The sequence below is a fragment of the Eptatretus burgeri genome, chromosome 14 (assembly GCF_056783735.1).
Source record: "Eptatretus burgeri isolate ZD-2024b chromosome 14, Ebu_testis_v1, whole genome shotgun sequence".
In the NCBI taxonomy this organism is placed as follows: Eukaryota; Metazoa; Chordata; class Myxini; order Myxiniformes; family Myxinidae; genus Eptatretus; species Eptatretus burgeri.
In genome coordinates, this window is record NC_140974.1 from 47410908 (window position 1) to 47430188 (window position 19281).

The window sequence follows — 19281 nt, forward strand, 5'->3', positions numbered from 1 at the left end:
CGTGATCGTTGACATATGTCGACATACGTTACTTGCATGTTACTCATAAGTCGAAACACGTCAATGTAATGGTTAGCGTCAGTGTTCCAGACTCTCTGGTTTTTTGGTTTTTTTTTCTTCGGTATGACTGTGATGTTGACACTTCGATTTCTAGTGCGGTTACGATTTAAATCGTTGAGCGGCAGCCTATTAATTATATTATATTACAACCGCACTAGAAATCAAAGTGTTAACATCAGCGTCATACCGAAGAAAAAAAACAAAAACAAAAACAAAAAACAGGGAGTCTGGAACACTGACGCAAACCATTACATTGACGTGTTTCGATTTATGAGTAACGTACAAGTAACGTATGTCGACGTGTGTCAACGATCGTGTAACATGCCTACAACACGTTACTCATAGGTTAGAAATAAGTTTCGGGTACGCTAAACATTACCTCGACGTGTTTTCGACTTATGAGTAACTTACAAGTAACATGTGTCAACGATCGCATAACGTGCCTACAACTTATGGCCAGCATTATGCAGAACCTGCGAGTCATACGCTGGCATACATCGAAAAATTTCAAGCATGGAAAATTTGTCTAACACCTCGGCGTACTACGACGTATGCCAGCGCGCTCTTAACATATACAAACTTACCCATAATGTATTCAACGTGTGCCAGTGTTTTAGCCAAATTTTGCATACGTCAGGCATACGCTGGCTAAATCGTCAAGGTGTGATAGGGCCTTTAGATGGTGTCAAAGCCACCCAATGCTCGCCTGTTTATACTAGACGCTTGCCATTCATTTAATATGTGTACGAGTTTACTGATTACAATATATAAATACATATATTGCTTTAAAATTATTTGGATCAGACTTCACTGCAATGCTTTATAAAAAATATTATTAGACTAGTCTTTTTAAAACGATAAATGTATAAACAGGCGAGCATTGGGTGGCTTTGACACCAACTTCTGGTTTAAATCATTTTCATCACGGATAGATGAATGGACGGACAGACAGCATCCAAAATACAAGCCAACAGCCATGCTGACACCACGTTGGAGGCGAAAAAGATACAGAACCACTGCTGCACACAGCCTGAGATCCAAATGCAAAACAAAGAATTCCCCTTGAAGAGCAGAGTTTTAGAGAAGCTTTGACACCAATAGCAGGTGAATCGATAAATGCCTCTCTTGCATATCTGAAATATAAATAGTAATTGGAGAACATGGCTGATGCGGGATTACGAAGAGGCATGCAACCAGACACCTGCATGTTACTGCCCCTGCATTGAAGATTTGTGTGCAAACATGCACCAAAGTGAGTGATGCTTCTGACAAGCATTGTTCATAAAATTTGATTTGTGGACAGGCTTGGGAGAACCTGAGATTTAACCTTGCACAGTTGTGTGGAAAAGAGACTTTAAGGCAACAAAATCGAATTGATAATTAATTAGAGACAAAGGGTCACACATGGAAAGATTACGCATTATTCGGACAAGTCAGTACTGGTTCATGGAAGAGGATTGTGCATCATTAGTTTAGGAATAATTAGCAATTGTGCTTAAGAAAATTTAACAAAACTACCGAGTTCAGGGCCGGATTTAGACATGTGGTGGTCCCTGGGCAGCCTTCAGTAATGGAGGCCCACCCTACCTTAGATTACTAAAAAGGTGACAAGACATATTTACAGTCATCCATAAAGTATATTTTTCAAGAACAAAGAATCTGAACTTCTATATAAAATAGAGAATGAGATAAGATGAATATCTTATATCTGTTCCACGAACTACCAAGTACCATTCAGGCCTCACAAATATATTTTTCCTTACAATTTTATTTCTTCATGAAATATGTGGAGGCTCCCTGGTTGTGGAGGCCCCTGGGTAACTGCCCAGCTTGCCCATGCCTAAATCTGGCCCTGACTGAGTTGGCCAATGGCAGTGCGGTCGACTTAATATGACTGCACATAGATTTTCTGAAAGCTTATACTATCCAGTTACCATATAAAGGTGACAGGTTAAGCTAAAAGAGAGTGGTAGATGATGACAGTAATCATGCTGGACAGAAAAGTACCTTCAGATGCAGAAACACTGTGGAAATAGCATTTGTTGTTGGCTGACTCTTGGGAGGACCAGGACGATTCTCATGTGCCACGTTGGACATGGGATGGATAATAGCAAATAGTGTAATATGGCAGGGTCAGTTTGGGTCCATTGCTGTTTGAAATATACAAATCTTTAATCGAGATAAAGGAGCAAGGACTATCATACTGAAATACGCAACTTGGTGTCTGCCTGTCTGTCTGTCTGTCTGTGGTCAATGCATTCATCTGTTACTTATCCAATCTCAACCAAACTTGCCAGGGGGACTAAGGGTCATAAGACATAGGTTGTACCTACTTTGTTTGCCCGCCATGGGTTCCGAGGTGAGGCCGAAGCAAATTCTCGACGCAAATGTGTAGAGAATATGGAGGCTACATACTAACAGCACCACTCTTGGTAGTAATGGGAGAGGGCATTACAAGTGATGCTTGGAAAAATTGCATGTTAAGATGTATATACAGAGCAGCTTGAGCGTCGTTCCATGTTATCGTGGTGTATTTCCATGGCTGTTTCCAATAACAAAGGTAAAATAATAACATTAACTTGCAGGGGCTACAGGTCGCTGCCAGAGGGGTTGGGGAGGTGGGAGATACCCGGTGCTGCCCTGCTGGGTGAGCTTTTCACAGCGGTGGTTTCAGGATGTATTGGACATTGCAAAGTTATGGAGTTATTGACCTCATGTTGGTTACCTTTTACCTGTGGGCCAGTGGCAGCACAGTCTGACCCCACATCCCAATATACACTTTGGCGGCCTCAAAACAGAAGTCAAGGGTAACGTCTGGTTGCGTAAAACCTTGCCCAGATACTGAAGTACCTGTACCCAAAGTTGGGGCTTCTCGGTGCTATGGTTCAGATGTGAAAGAATAACGTACAAACGCACAAACACTTGAAAATATGTACAGAGCCAATAGAAAGTGTACATGCCCTTTAAAAGTTTTCACCTTTTGCTGCCTTGTAGTCTGGAATTAAATTGCATTCAATCAGACTTTTTTTTTTTTTTTTTTTTTTGTATACCTTGGTCGAGGCTCGTATGAGAGCTAACACACAACTCACAGCAAGGAGGCATGAGACAAGAGGGGCGGGAGTGGAAGGGACAAAACAGTGGGGAACAGACACATTAGGTGAACTGTGGAAGGGAGAGGGATGGGGATGGGACGGGGAACATGGCGAAGAGAAGATGGACATTACAGGGACTTTCAGGAAGGAAAGCAGGAGAATTGAAGGAAGTGGGCTTGGGTGGATTATCGGGGGTAGAAAAGATCGAGGATTTGGATGGGGGAAGATAAGAGGTGGTGGTGAACAGCTGTTTTGAAAGCCTGGAGGGAAGAATGGGAAAGAATAGAGTGAGGAAGTTTATTCCAAAGGCGGGAAAAAAGAGGAATGAAAGAGTGAAGATGAGCAGTGATTCGTGATTTTGGTAGTTTTACCAGAAGGGGGTTGTTGGCGGACCTTGAGCGCCCTGTGGAAATGTGGTTGGGACAAATCGCAGAGAGAGCAGCGGGGCAAGGCTGGAGAGGAGTCGGTAGAAGACAGAAAGACCACCGACCAACCTGCGGTGATTGAGTGAGAGGCCCAAAGACTCAGCTTCATTGCGGGAGATGCCAATGATCTTAAATGCCCTGGTTTCGACAGCGTGAAGCCGAGAAAGGTGGGAGGCAGGAGCACCAGCCCAGAGGGGAGAGCAGTACTCCATCAGGCTACGGACAAAAGCTTTGTAAGTAGTCAGGAGCTCAAGAGGGCCGAGGAAGGACTTTGCACGACGGAGGATTCCCAGTCGGCGACTGGCTTTTGAGGCAAGGTTGGAAATGTGACTTTCCCAGGAAAGGTCATGGCAGATAGTGAGACCCAGAAGCTTGAAAGAAAAGACTTCTTCCAGAGGATTGTTGAGAAAGTGGATGGTCGGGTTTTCTAAACGGTCCTTTCGAAGAGACATAGTGAGAGTGTGAGATTTGTGTGGATTGAAAGACATGTTCCACGTGTTGGACCAGTTTGTGATTTTATCCAGATCTGCAGTGAGCGAAGAAGCTGCTGCTTGCCGGTCTGAGGGATGACAGATGGTACGGCAGAGGGTGGAGTCATCGGCAAAGAGAAATAGAGGATTTTCCAGAGAGTCCGAGAGATCATTGATGAAAACCAGAAAAAGAACAGGGCCCAGAACGCTACCTTGAGGAACTCCAGCCTGCACAGGAAGAGGGGATGAAAGAACTCCATTTAGGGCCACACGTTGACTGCGACAGGAGAGGAAGTCTGCGAGCCATGAGTGGAGATGGCCTTGAATACCATGGGAAGAGAGTTTGGTGAGTAGGGCAGGGTGCCAGACTGTGTCAAAAGCACGTGATATGTCCAGGGATACGGCTCGGATTTCCTGTCTGGCATTGAGGACCTCCATCCATTGATGGGAGAGCAGTAGCAGCATATCCAGGGTAGAGTGACCTGGTCTGAAACCAAATTGATGATTGGAAATCAAGCCATTGGAGAAGAGGAAGGATTTCATGTCTGAAGCGATGATGGATTCCATAACCTTGCTGATGATTGGGAGAAGGCTGATTGGTCTGTAGTTACAGGGATCTGTTTTTGCACCTTTTTTATGCAGGGCAGTGATGTTAGCAGATTTCCAAGCAGATGGCAGATGACCTTGGGAAAATGAGAGGGTGAATAGAACAGAGAGAGGGTGAGCAAGAGCAGAAGAGCAGGCTTTGAGGACACGTGGGCTGATGCCGTCTGGACCAGTTGCAGAATCTGACTCGAGGTTTGAAAGCAAGCTCTCCACCTTGTCAGGAGAAAAGGATACAGAGTCCAGGGACAGTTGGGTGCGACTGGGTAAAGTGGGTAGAGATAGTGATGGGTTTGGGACACAAGATTTAGCTGCAAACACCGAGTTTAGACATTCAGCTTTATCACGTGTGGAATCAGCAGTGCGGCCATTTGAGGTAAGGGAGGGGATGGAGGGGGAACATACACCAGAAACAGATTTGATTAAACGCCACCAGGATTTTGAGGAGGGAGAGAGGTTTGAGAGTTCAGACTTGAGATGAGAAAGATGTTGTTTTCTGGCTCTCCTGAGGGTAGATACACACTTGTTCCGAGCTTTGTGGAAAGAACTGAGATTGCCCTCAGTTGGGTTTGCTTTCCATGAGGCAAAGGCAAGTTGTTTCAGGACAACTGCCTCGCCACAAGCTTCAGTAAACCAAGGGCGGGAGGAAGGGTAAGACAACTGAACACGAGAGGGGATAAATCTGTGCATGAGGGAGAGCAAGTTTCTTTGAAAGAATTCCCAGGATGAGTTGATGTTTGAGAAAGTAGTGATAGGAGACCAGTCTGTAAGTTTGATGGCTGCTCGGAGACCCTGCCAGTCGGCTTGAGTGAAATGCCAGACTCGACGGCGGTGAGGTGGTTCTCTGATAACAGCCAGAGAGATGTCCACTTTAACAAGGACGTGGTCAGAAGAACCAATTGGAGCGAAGGAAGAGCAGCAGATATTGTCAGGGAAATTTGTCAAAATCAGATCCAGAAGAGATGGAGTACCATTGGTTGAGATCCGCGTCGGGAAGTTGACCGATTGAGTCAGTCCCAATGAGTCACAGAAAGCTTTTGCTGATGTCCCATGGCAGGTGAGAGAGGTACCCACACCTAGCCAACTGGCGTGATGACAATTGAAGTCGCCACATAAGAGGAAGAGAGAGTTTGGATGAGAAGATAGAAGATGGTCCATGTTTTCGGAGAGTGAGGTGTAGATGGAGTCATCACTGTTCGGTGGACGGTACAGTACACATATAAACATGAGGTGGGAGTGGAGGGGAAGCCGAAGCCAGAGGTATTCCTGAGGGTGTGGGGGAGTGAGAGCAGTGCAGGGAGAGTGAGGAATAGAGTCTTTGATGAAGAGAGCAACACCTCCACCAGGACGAGGCTCAGGTCTGTCATACCGTAAGAAGGAGTAACCAGGGAGAGATACTTGGGAGTCAGACACGTCTTGGGAGAGGAAAGTTTCTGTTAGGCAGATAATGTCTGGTTTGTCAGTGGCAACCTGTAGGGAAAGATCTGAAAGGTTTGAGCGAAGGCCCCGGATATTTGAGGTCCACACTTTTAATGAAGAGGTAGGGGAGGAGGCTTTGGGTGCAGGAGGTGGAGGGGGCGGGGGAGGGTAGGACGAGGGACGAGGGGGAGGGAAGGAGGGTTGCTGAAGGAGTGTGGGGTATTGCAGAATAGCGAGGGGAGGGGGCCGAATGAGGAGGAGAAAAGGCTCTGTGGTGCTGGGAGAGAGGGGGGACAAGAGACAAGGAAGATGGCAGTTGAGGGTTTGAGGAGGTAGAGTGAAAAGATGGAGGTGAGAGGGCAGTGGAGGGAGGCAGGTTGTTGGATGAGAGGGGGGCAACTTAGAGAAGGAAGAGTGAGGGGGATGAAAGGTGGGAGAAAGGTGAGGGGGAATTTTTGAAAGAGGTGAGAGGGAGGCTTGGAGGGAGAAGAGTGGGATGGTTGCTTTGAGAGTGAGAGTGAGGGGTGAGGGGGTGAGTTGGCACTGAAGTTGGAAAAAAGAATGGTTGATGGAAAGCAAGCATCCATGGCAAACTGTGGTTTTTAAAAGTTTTAGGTCAGAGATGCGATTTAACACAATTCTTGATGGATGCAATGAAGGCGAATTCAGAGCATGGAGAGAAGAAGCGCTGTAATAGTTGGATTTTTTAGGCAAGGAATGAAGGAGAGGTCGAAATGAGAGCAGTCTGTTAAAATAGCAGAAGAGTAGTGCATTGTGAAACAGTAAAGAGTACCACATGTGTGAGAGAGGAAGATGAAGCATTATGAGATCGTTTTTGTTGTTAATATTAATGTATGAGAGAGTTCAACAGATTAGGTCATGGAAGTGTAAAAAAAAAAAAGAAATCGAGGAAGACGAGGAGGAAGTTAAGAGGAAGAAGAAGTAGCAGAATCGGGAGAAGGTGAGCGTGTTGTTGTTGTTGTTGTTGGGTATATATATATATATATATATATATTTTTTTTTTTTGAGATAAGAAAGAGATTAGTTGGGAGAATGGGGGATGTTTGGAAAGTGGGGAGGATGAAAATTGAAGGTAATGGGGAGGATAGAAATTGAAGGTAATGGGGAGAAAAAACAAACAACAACAAAAAAAAAAAAAACGATCGAACACCGAGTGGAACCGGTAGGCCTCAAGCCTAAGACTAGGCCTCAAACACCAAGTAAGAACGTCGACATAAATACTCACAAAATAGCACGATTTTTGAAACAAAACCGAACTAGGAACACACATTAACATGTAGGTGAGAAAATTAAACAGTTAAAACGGGACAAATAACAACCGGAACTTAACTTTGAGAACATCAGCAGGGAGCCCCGAAGGAGACCTCTTGCCGCTCAAAACCGGAACCGGAAGTGATGATTTTTCCACCTTTATTTAAACATCGTAACCCACAACTTCCAAGTGAAAAACAAATTCTACAAATATCAGAAAAATCACTTAAAATTATAAAACTAGAATATCTTGGGTTGGATAAGTGTCCATTCCCCTGACTAAATACTTGGTGGAAGCACCTTTGACAGCAATTACACCTGTGAGTGTTGGGATAGGTCTCTACCTCCTTTGCACACCCTGATTGGGAAATATTTTCCCATTCTTCTGTACAAAACTGTTCAAGCACAGTCAAGTTGCATGGGGAGTGTTGATGGACAGCAATCTTCAAGTCATGAAACAGATTTTCGATTTGATGGATTTAGGTCGGGGCTCTGACTGGGCCACTCATGGAAATTTATCTATTTGTTCCTTAGCCACTCCAGTGTAGCTTTGGCTGTGTGTTTCAGGTCGTTGTCATCCTGAAAGGTGAACTTCTGTCCCAATTTCAGCTTTCTTGCAGAGAGAAGCAGGTTTTCCTCTTGGGTTTTTCTGTACTTTGCTTCATCCATCTTCCCTTCTATCGTGACAAGTGCCCCAGTCTCTGCTGATGAGAAACATCCCCACAATGTGATGCTGCCACCACCATGCTTCACAGTAGGGATGGTGTTCTTTGGGTGATGCGCTGTGTTACGTTTGCGCCAAACGTAACGTTTTGCATTGAGGCCAAACAGTTCCATCTTGGTTTTGTCAGACCACAAAACTTTATGCCACATGGCTTCAGAATCTTCACAGTGTTTTTTTTTGCATACCTCAAACAGGACTCAAGGTGGCTTTATTGAGTAATGGCTTCCTTCTTGCCTCCCTTCCATACAGGCCAGACATGTGGAGTGCTTGGGATAGTGTTGCCCCATGCACACAGTGACCAGTCTTTTCCATAAAGGTATGTAGCTCCTTCAAAGTTGCCATTGGCCTCTTAGTGGCCTCTCTGATCAGTCTCCTCCTTGCTAAGTCATCCAGTTTGGAGGGATGGTCTGATCTAGGCAGGGTCTTGGTGGTACCATATGCCTTCCACTTCCTCATGATTGTCTTGATTGCTCCAAAGGTTAAAATGCATCGTCATTTATGGCAGTCAACTTAAATGACGTTATGCAAGTAACATTCAAAACGGTATTACTGAAGTTGCCAAATGTACAATGCGTACTTCATAAACAATTTGAGGACATCAATAATAATCACCAATTACTACTTGAACAGACCCCCTCATTTGGGGTCAGACGTGGAAAGTTTTTAGCCTAAGTCTTTAACAAACCAGCTAGCCAGTCCTGGCTTTCTATTGAAGGTGTAAAGAATTTGGAATTTGTTCAGGAAGCCAACAATAATAATTTGCATACTCTTTATTAAAGATACCGTGGGATCTTCATGTCCTATAATGCTCGCAGAAGGGTCCCTACTCCCCAGCTTAACGCCCATCCAATCCAATAATTTGTCACGTGAAAAATCAAACAGACTAAACATCTAAAAGGCAAGTCCGCACTACCCTGTTGAAAGGACACCAGCGATCTCAAAAAAAAGATACATTTCAACCTACAAGGGGCCTTCAGAAAGCTCAATAAACAAGATACACAAGTTTCAGTCACAATAGTTAAATTTGCAAACACTGTCCCTTAAAAGTTTAATGCACATGCTCCATTGGTCCTATTGTCAATGCGAATGAAACAAGTTTTTAGATTCCTCCTTCAGCAACGTCTTGGTTGCTGCAATCAGTTCGACATCGTCGGCAAATTGGTGGCCACGCAGGTGCAATTTCACATGTTGAAACAAATGATAATCGTCAGGGGCCAGGTCTGGGCTCCATGGATGAATGATTCAGCTGTTCAAAGCAGTCCCCAATGACTGTCTGGCAATATCGGTCTTGTGCACAGGCACATGGCAGTGAACGAGGTGCCTATGGTCAAAAATCCTTAGTGTTTGTCCTCGATTCAATATTTGCATGACGCTGCTGGAGTAACCTTCTGTGGTTGTCGTTTTGTGAGGAATATAGATAAGCAGCAGAATTTGCTTGGTATCCCAGAAAACTGAGACCCTGATCTCGCTGACAGATGGTTGGATGTGAACCTTATTGGGTGGTGGTGATCCATTGTGCTTTCATTGCATAAATTTCAATTTTGCTTCAGAATCCCGGTGGTGAGAACAGTTTTATTACCAATGAACAACAGACCAAGAAAGTAATCTTGATACGTATTGAACGGTTCAAGACACCTGCAACACATTGCCAGCAATTGCTGCCAATGGCTTAGTCTTATGTCGGCTCTTAGGCCGAACTCAGATGACATTGACACTCAGCTTCCAGTCATTTAGATCAAGCATTGCTGTGTGCAGTTCCTCTGTCTCCAGGCCAGTTTCCTTCTTCAAAATGTTGATGTAATTGAGAGCTGGTCTGCCCTGCTTCATCCTTCCATGTTTAGGTGTCTAGAGTACAAGATTGGAAACGGGTTCGTTTTTGCAGCGGTAGCAGTGCCCTACAATCCTGAGATGTCTTCTAATTTTAACAGACAGCCTTGGAAGAGAACCAAAGAGTTCTTTATGTGTCCTACGTTGAGACTGATGGGCAATGAAAGATGAATGAAGAATACGAGTATAGAATCCATAAAGTCTCTTCTCGTGGGTCGCAGTGAGGGTCCATGCTTCACTTCCATAAAGCAGGACGGACTCAACTGTCGTTCCTTGATAATCCGAGAGTCAAGTCAGGTATGGTAGCATGGGCCAGAGCAGCGCATCGCTGCGTCCACTTTTCGCCGGTACTCCAGGGGCCTCCGTCCGGCCCATCCCCATCTCCTTGAGATGCCGATCAACCTGCTGCAACCACGAGGCATGTGGATCAGCCCATTGGCCTCCTCCACTCATGAGACTCCCTCGCTGAGAGAATCTGGTGAGCAGGATGAAAACGAGCCACATGTCCATACAGCCGCAGCTGACATTCACGGACTATGCAGGTAACAAATCTCATGTGAGTCTCTCTCAGCAACCGCTCGTTAGACACAAAGTCCGACCAGTGATAGCCAAGGATTCTCCGAAGAGACCTGGTACCAAAGGAATTAAGTCTCCATCTCAGATCCTAAGTCAGAGTCCAAGTCTCACATCCATAGACCAAGACTGGAAGCACCAAGGATCTAAAGACTCGGACTTTCGCCCTCCTGCACAGGTACCGGCAGCGCCACACCCATTTATCCAGTGAATCCATGACTCCCCAGGCCCGACCCAGACGTCTATTGACCTCTGACTCACAGCCAGCAGATACATACCATATCACTGCCAAGGTAAGTGAATCTCTCCACGACCTCAACATCCTCACCACAAACCGACTCCGAGAGTGTCGACTTCATATCCTTGAAAGTTTGTCATGAGCTCTCCATGCAGCAGCTTTTATTTGTTTAATACACTAGTCAGTGGCTCGTGCTGAGGTTTCCAGGGACCCAACTTGCTGAGACAATCTGGACATGCACTCAAAGTGCTTGTGGATGATGAAGTGAAAACACAAGTTCTGGTATTTTGTTCACTTTCAAAAAGCGATTTTTCCACAGTTAATGCCTTAAATCAAGCAATAGCTAGTTAACAAGTCAATGGCTCGTTTTGAATGTCCCTCATCCTGACCTGGAGGCCCAGGCCAATCTTCAAGGGACTTGTCTCTACACCTTGTTATATTAGCTACCCATTTGGCTACTGTATAATATGAAGCTCGTACCCACCGTTTTGTATGTAAAAAAAAAAAATATTAAAAAAAAAAAAAATTGTTGACACCTCCATGCTCAATTTTAACAAGATCTATAATTGCATGATGTAACAAACTTCTGGATTAAAATATTAAACAAGTTGGATTGATTAAACTAGTTGCAGACAACAACTAGACTGTATAAGTTTAATTATCAGCAAAAAAAAAATAACAGCGATAAGATGCCAACAAATATCATGTTCTTCAAACATTTTGAACACCTCTCAATTGCACGGTGAATTGCTTGGAAGAATAGCAACGGATGCTGAAAATGGAGGTCCATCCATCCATCCATCCATTGAGACCATACTCTGTGCAGAGCGTAGGTGCTGCCTAAGCAGTCTCCTTGGCTATTGGGCACAATCCTGGACGGGTCGGCACTCCGACACAGGATATGCTGGCACTCATTTTGCCGACCTCGGAAGGATGACAGGTCGAGTTGATCCAACCTGGTATTAATTCAACAGCTGAGCGGGATTTGAACTCAGGATCCTAGGATCCCAAGCCCACCACCCTAACCATTAAGCCAACAGCAGGCATAGAATGAAGGTAATGGAGGTGTATCTCAGGTAAAAGTTTTTGGAATAAAGAAAGGTTGTTTTCCAAATAGAGGGATGCTGCACAGGTAGATCAGGATTTTTTAATTACTTCTTTTTTTTTCTTCGCAAGAATTGTAGACAAAACTACTGTAGGGGTTGGCTTAAATCAGTTATGTTGACTTGCTTAAGATTTTAGGGTCTTGAGTTTGAGCCCTTGTCGGCTATTGAATTAACATCACGTGGGGTTGATTCAGCCTACCATCCTTCTGAGGTTGGCAAAATGAGTACCAGTGTACTAGTAATCGAGGGAACTGCATCAGCCGCACAGCCATGCCTCCAGAAAATGATGCAACCAGCAACCACAGGCTGCACACGATAGCTAGCTAGCTACTACTTCATTAACTAGTCTCAATGATTCCCACCTTCTTGAGGGGTCGGCCAGGGAATGTTGTTGGCCCAAATCTCTCAGAACCTGCTGATCAGGCCTGAGGTTTGATTGAAGGTGATTTGAGTAAGAGTTTGTAATTTGTGCAGGGTGCCAGAGATAACTCGCCCTCTTTATTTTGCAAAAGACACCGTGCAGAGGATATCAAACACCCACAGACTAATGGCAGCAGAAGAGACACTCAGCCCACCATACTTCGTAGGGATGGAGCACCTTGCGAGGGAACTTGGAAACTGTCCTGCCTACGAAGCATCAATCAGACACAATGAGACTGGATGGGGAACCAAACCCCACTCCAGACAGCTCAAAAGCAAGTGCGCTATCTCGGCCCAATCATAGTGGGCTGTGGTGCTCTTTTACAACAGAGCGATCATTACGTGCAGTAGTGTGGCAGAGAGGGTTACAGGAGCAAGGCCGGTTGAATTAGTTCAAAATGGAAATAGACAAACACCCTGAAGCTGAAGAGAGAAGAGCATGCAGATGGAAGGGACAGATCGACTTCCGAAGATGAAGCAGATGCCTGGGCATGCACGTGACATCCTCCATCAACCTCCACAACCCCTCAAAAATAAATAAATAAATAAATAAATAAATAATACAATAAAGAAACCCCAATCAATGACTTCGAACCGTTTGAGGGCAATACCACTTTCAGATTCACGTGTTGTGTAATTGTCATCCCTTTTGGGTGATGTCGGCTTAGTGGATAGATATACAGTGCAGGCTCAATCGTCGACCGCCAAAAATCGAAAAGGCCCCTAGAAACATTTTTTGCGGAATCGCTTGTTAATAGCAGGCATCCATGTTGGTTCATTCCACTGTGGCAAGGTAAAAAGAATGTGGGGGGATGCCACTGGCAAATTTCAATTTCAAGGTCATTTTGAAGGTCACCAAGGTCATTGCCGGTCGATTTTGGGGTTTTGCCTATTTTGATGAAACCGGTGCCTATTTTATTGAACGTATCAATAAAACCAAAGCTTGTATATTGTTGCAAGTGTATTTTTGCATTGTGAATGTTTAAACTGAAAATATACCTTAATTTATAGCGTTTTAGGAGAATGAAAAGGCAAACATTGCCATTTTTCTGTTATATTCTTATGGGTATTTTACCATGTCTGATGTCGCTTTGTTCTCAGTACTACCAGAACTTGCACACCATTAACATGTTGTTATTTTCTTTCCAGTTGGAGATAGGCAGGCTTCCTGCCAAATCTGTACCAGATGTAGTGTATATAGCAGTGTGCTAGGTGTTCTTGTTGATCGTTGTTACATGGTTATAACCACTGTGTTTTCAGATCGCTAGAAACTTCCACAGTTTGAAAGCAGTAGTATAGTCGCCAGCCATGGACCCTGTATCAATTAGCAAGCGTAAAAGAGAGCAAAGACACAGACCAGCTCTCACGCCTTTTTTTGTCAGAGCAGTTCAGGTGACCTCCGCACAGCATCCAGAGAAGGAAAAAACAGAACAAGGACAGTCGCTGATCAGAGGCGAAAACTGGGTGACACCACCAATGTAGACATCCTTGAGAGACTCGAGGTGCTTTCAGAGGAAGAATTCCATGCAATGGAACACAGGTGGCACAAAACCTGCTACTCCACATTCACCTCTGAAAGCAAGCTAAGCAGACTAAAGAAACAGCGCCAGTCATCAGCACAGCTAGCATCCCATCATGGTCTTGATCCATGCTTCAGCACTACTTCAGTACCCACCCGACGAAGCACCCAACGAGCAATGAATTGGTCCCGATGCATGTTTTGCCAAGAAGAGGGCAAAATAAAAGTTCACAGGGTGGAAACTCTGGAGAAGTCTGCAGAATTTATTGAGCGTTCCAAACTTCACCCGGTGATGACTTCAAGATTGTCAGGAGTCAGCGACCTGATAGAAGCTGAAGGTTGCCATCATCTTGCTTGTTTGGTATCCTTTGAAAGACACTCTGCAAGACCAGGATCAGCCAGGGAATCACAACAGCCAGTGGAGGATGAGTGCATGATGATGATATGCAGAGACTTGTGTGTAGGTTTCTCTCGTGGCCACGTGTATGACATGAGTGATGTATATGACAGATACGAGAGGATGAGCAGTGAAATGGGCAAATGCGTACCACCAAAATACCAGTTCAGGAGAACAACTTTCTATGAAGTCGTTCAAGAGCTCGTTGGACCAAAGGCCAGTTATGTGAAACCTCTATCCAGGGGATCACTCCTGATGTACCCCGGTGACAAGTCAGATTTCTTGATCTCCAGAACACTGACCAAATCCATAGAGCATGGAATGTTCTCATCAGAATCGGAATCAACTGAAAATGAAGACGGTGGAACACTAAAGTTTGCACAAGGCAACATCTTTCAAGAGATGGTGCACGTTGCCCTCAGAGTCAGGCAGGATCTGCTCGACACACCAGGACACTCGAGAGCACATGGCATGGACTTGTTCAAGAGCATGTTGATCAAGTGATCCCAGAGAGCTTGTATATGTTCCTTTGCTTGCTCTCTGGGGGCATAAATAACCTTTATGAGGAGACAGATGAAGACTTTACCATCAAACAGACTGTGTGCAGTATTGCCCAAGATATTGTTTATGGGGTGTCCTATCAACGGAAGTCGACACCAAAGCACATTGGTCTTTGTGGAAAGACGTGCTGGAAAACTTTCCAGAGTCAGCCACTCCTAGTCAATGGAATTGGTCGCGATGGAGAACTCGCCCAAGTTGAGCAGTTTGTATGTCATCTGTATGGCGTTCCTGCAGAGCCAAGTGTGGATCAAGATAGATTCCATGTGTTTGGTAAAGCCAAGAAGGGACTTGATTTGTTGCCTCCGACCAGAGATGCCCTGGATCTGCACAGTAAATGTGCCAAATACCAAAGATCTGGTTGCAAGCAGATCGAGAATGCATCAGGATACCATCCCCTGTGGACACCGCTGCCTGGGTGAAGGAGAAGACTTGCCTGGTACCTATCTGGACAAGACTACCCTCAATTGCAAATGCTTGCCTTCAGCTGATGACCTGTGGGTGCAAATCCAAATGCCAAACAGCTCGGTGCACTTGCTTTAAAAATGAACTGAAGTGCACTTCTGCATGTGGCTGTGATGCGGGAGAATGTTGTAACCCAGCTGGGCAAGAGATTTTCGATAAAACGTGCACATACTACATTTTAGCCACATTGAAATTGTTGTTGAACAAATCTACAGTAACCTAAGACATAACATTTCAATTTCTCAGCTTGGTTCACTGCCAGTGAGGAACGTGATTACCATAATAGGTACTCAGATTACTGCATTTCGAAACTGCAGTTTTACGTTGCATTGTGTTGTGCATTTATGTAAATTCAAAAGTTTACATGATGTTTTTGTTGTCTGTGTATGAAAACATGAAACAGAAGAATGCATAAAGATATTGGCACCAAAAATGTTTTAATTCTGCCAAAATAAAGGAAAAATGAATCATTTTGTCATTTTTTTTTGCCATTTTTACCTTTATGACCTTGAAAATGACCTAAAAATTGAGAATCCAGGGTGGCATCCACCCACACCTTTTTCTTTATCCTATGACTCATTGATCTGGCATGGATGCCTGCTATTAACACGCGATGCCCCAAAACGTGTAATATTCCATGTTGGTTGGCCGACTCCACCCAGGAACAGGCAGTTGTACACATAGTAGAGTGTTTACAGTGATATCCCATCATGCCGTGTGCGCTGCCATGTTGGTTGGCCTCCTACAATGTGTACAACTGCCTGTTCCTGGGTAGAGAGGGTTTACAGACATATCCCATCATGCCGTGCACGCTGGCATGTTAGTTGGCCTCCTACAATGTGTACAACTGCCTGTTCCTGGGTGGAGAGTGTTTACAGTGATATCCCATCATGCCGTGTGTGCTGCCATGTTAGTTGGCCTCCTACAATGTGTACAACTGCCTGTTCGTGGGTGGAGAGGGTGTCCAGAGATATCCCATCATGCTGTGCACGCTGCCATGTTGGTTGGCCTCCTACAATGTGTACAACTGCCTGTTCCTGGGTGGAGAGGGTGTCCAGAGATATCCCATCATGCCATGTGCGCTGCCATGTTGGTTGGCCTACTAAAATGTGTACAACTGCCTGTTCCTGGGTGGAGAGTGTTTACAGTGATATCCCATCATGCCGTGTGTGCTGCCATGTTAGTTGGCCTCCTACAATGTGTACAACTGCCTGTTCCTGGGTGGAGAGTGTTTACAGTGATATCCCATCATGCCGTGTGTGCTGCCATGTTAGTTGGCCTCCTACAATGTGTACAACTGCCTGTTCGTGGGTGGAGAGGGTGTCCAGAGATATCCCATCATGCTGTGCACGCTGCCATGTTGGTTGGCCTCCTACAATGTGTACAACTGCCTGTTCCTGGGTGGAGAGGGTGTCCAGAGATATCCCATCATGCCATGTGCGCTGCCATGTTGGTTGGCCTCCTACAATGTGTACAACTGCCTGTTCCTGGGTGGAGAGGGTGTCCAGAGATATCCCATCATGCCATGTGCGCTGCCATGTTAGTTTACCTCCTACAATGTGTACAACTGCCTGTTCCTGGGTGGAGAGGGTGTCCAGAGATATCCCATCATGCCGTGCACGCTGTCATGTTGGTTGGCCTCCTACAATGTGTACAACTGCCTGTTCCTGGGTGGAGAGGGTGTCCAGAGATATCCCATCATGCCGTGCACGCTGCCATGTTCGTTGGCCTACTACAATATGTAAAACTGCCTGTTCCTGGGTGGAAAGGGTGTCCAGACATATCCCATCATGCCGTGCACGCTGCCATGTTAGTTTACCTACTACAATGTGTACAACTGCCTGTTCGTGGGTGGAGAGGGTGTCCAGAGATATCCCATCATGCCATGTGCGCTGCCATGTTCGTTGGCCTACTACAATGTGTACAACTGCCTGTTCCTGGGTGGAGAGGGTGTCCAGAGATATCCCATCATGTCGTGCACGCTGCCATGTTGGTTGGCCTACTAAAATGTGTACAACTGCCTGTTCCTGGGTGGAGAGGGTGTCCAGAGATATCCCATCATGCCATGTGCGCTGCCATGTTGGTTGGCCTCCTACAATGTGTACAACTGCCTGTTCCTGGGTGGAGAGGGTTTCCAGAGATATCCCATCATGCCGTGCACGCTGCCATGTTGGTTGGCCTCCTACAATGTGCACAACTGCCTGTTCCTGGGTGGAGAGGGTTTCCAGAGATATTCCATCATGCCGTGCACGCTGTCATGTTGGTTGGCCTCCTACAATGTGTACAACTGCCTGTTCCTGGGTGGAGAGGGTGTCCAGAGATATCCCATCATGCCATGTGCGCTGCCATGTTGGTTGGCCTCCTACAATGTGTACAACTGCCTGTTCCTGGGTGGAGAGGGTGTCCAGAGATATCCCATCATGCCGTGCACGCTGCCATGTTCGTTGGCCTCCTACAATGTGTACAACTGCCTGTTCCTGGGTGGAAAGGGTGTCCAGAGATATCCCATCATGCCGTGCACGCTGCCATGTTAGTTTACCTACTACAATGTGTACAACTGCCTGTTCCTGGGTGGAGAGGGTGTCCAGAGATATCCCATCATGCCGTGTGCGCTGCCATGTTGGTTGGCCTCCTACAATGTGTACAAAGGCCTGTTCCTGGGTGGAGAGGGTGTTCAGAGATATCCCATCATGCCGTGCACGCTGCCATGTTGGTTGGCCTCCTACAATGTGTACAAAGGCCTGTTCCTGGGTGGAGAGGGTTTCCAGAGATATCCCATCATGCCATGCACGCTGCCATGTTGGTTGGCCTCCTACAATGTGTACAAAGGCCTGTTCCTGGGTGGAGAGGGTGTTCAGAGATATCCCATCATGCCGTGCGCGCTGCCATGTTGGTTGTATTCCCTTCCCAAGCAACGATAGCACCAGTCGCTCTACAATCTTAACACGTTTATCTCGTTATTCTGACTCGCTGCAATGGAACGTCACGCTAACTATTTGGCCGAGTTAAACCTTTGTCGGGTGCCAACCAATATGGCGCCAGCGCACTGCATCATGGGTACTGAAACCACATCACAGGCGGACAACGCCGGCCTGGGATTTAGCCCGAGTCGTACAGGGGCGACTCAAACAGACCACCTGCCCATGAAGCCCGTGTTGTATCCACACGACCACGGCACACGATCACAGGGAGTGTTATCACAGACCAATTATCCTCCATTACTGTATTCCCATCACGGTAATCACGGCCGCAGAAAGTCATTACAATGGGCTCGGTCACCCCTGGGGCTGCAACCCGATATGGTGTAAACAAATCCCGTCCGCTGGTGCACCTGGATCCGGGGAGGACCGGGGGGGGGGGGTATCCCGCAGGCTAACGGGCGGAACCTGCAGTCGTGGTCATTCGAGCTTAGGCCGCAATGACAAATCAAACAAATAATTCAAACCCACTTACTTCGACATCGCCTGCTCCGTACCGCAAACGGCCTTTCCGACTCCGTCCCAATTCATCCAGTACACTTTCCTTGTCCATGATGCTGTCTGCGTATTCAGGTCCCGTGTACAGTACAGCAGGCACTGTACATACAGTGACGACCGGGTCGTACAGTACCAGCAGGTAAACTTATATCCTTTAAAAGTATCGCATCCACACGTTCATGGATAGACAGAACACAAGTAATTTCATCTTCTTCCGACGACGTGACGACGTAATCACGTGTTCAGCGAGAGGAGCTCGACGTACGTACGTACGCCATGCTGCAGTTTAAACGTAATGACGCAGTCTTAGCAAGAATGCAACCGTGTACACGTCATCAACAACGTAATGACGCAATCTTAGCGAGGAGGAAACAATGTTATTACGTCATCACAACGTAATTACGCACTTTGACGTTCCTGGCAGTCTAATCCGATAAATGAATGTACTCGCCAACACCCACTGTATACACAAAGTCAAGGATATTATTAATCTGATAGACCGAGCAACTTCCGTAGTTCATTTCTCTGAGTGAATATACCTGTAGTGTCTCGTCATTTATATATTCTATGCTATGAGCAGAGTACCCGCCCGACGGGCGATCTTGTTCCAAACATGCAACGCGTTCTTCTGACGCGT

General features: G+C 45.9%; 1 protein-coding gene across 2 annotated transcripts in view; it reads right to left on the reverse strand.

Moving 5' to 3' along the window:
* The window catches only part of GLE1 (GLE1 RNA export mediator), an 89318-nt gene extending 70396 nt beyond the window's left edge, over window positions 1–18922 (reverse strand). For both annotated transcript variants that reach the window (XM_085854700.1, XM_085854699.1), the window contains exon 1: window positions 18622–18922. In XM_085854700.1, coding sequence (XP_085710826.1) covers window positions 18622–18699 — 78 coding nt within the window. In that variant the 5' untranslated portion in view covers window positions 18700–18922. The remainder of the gene's footprint in view (window positions 1–18621) is intronic.
* Between the last annotated feature and the right edge of the window lie 359 nt (window positions 18923–19281).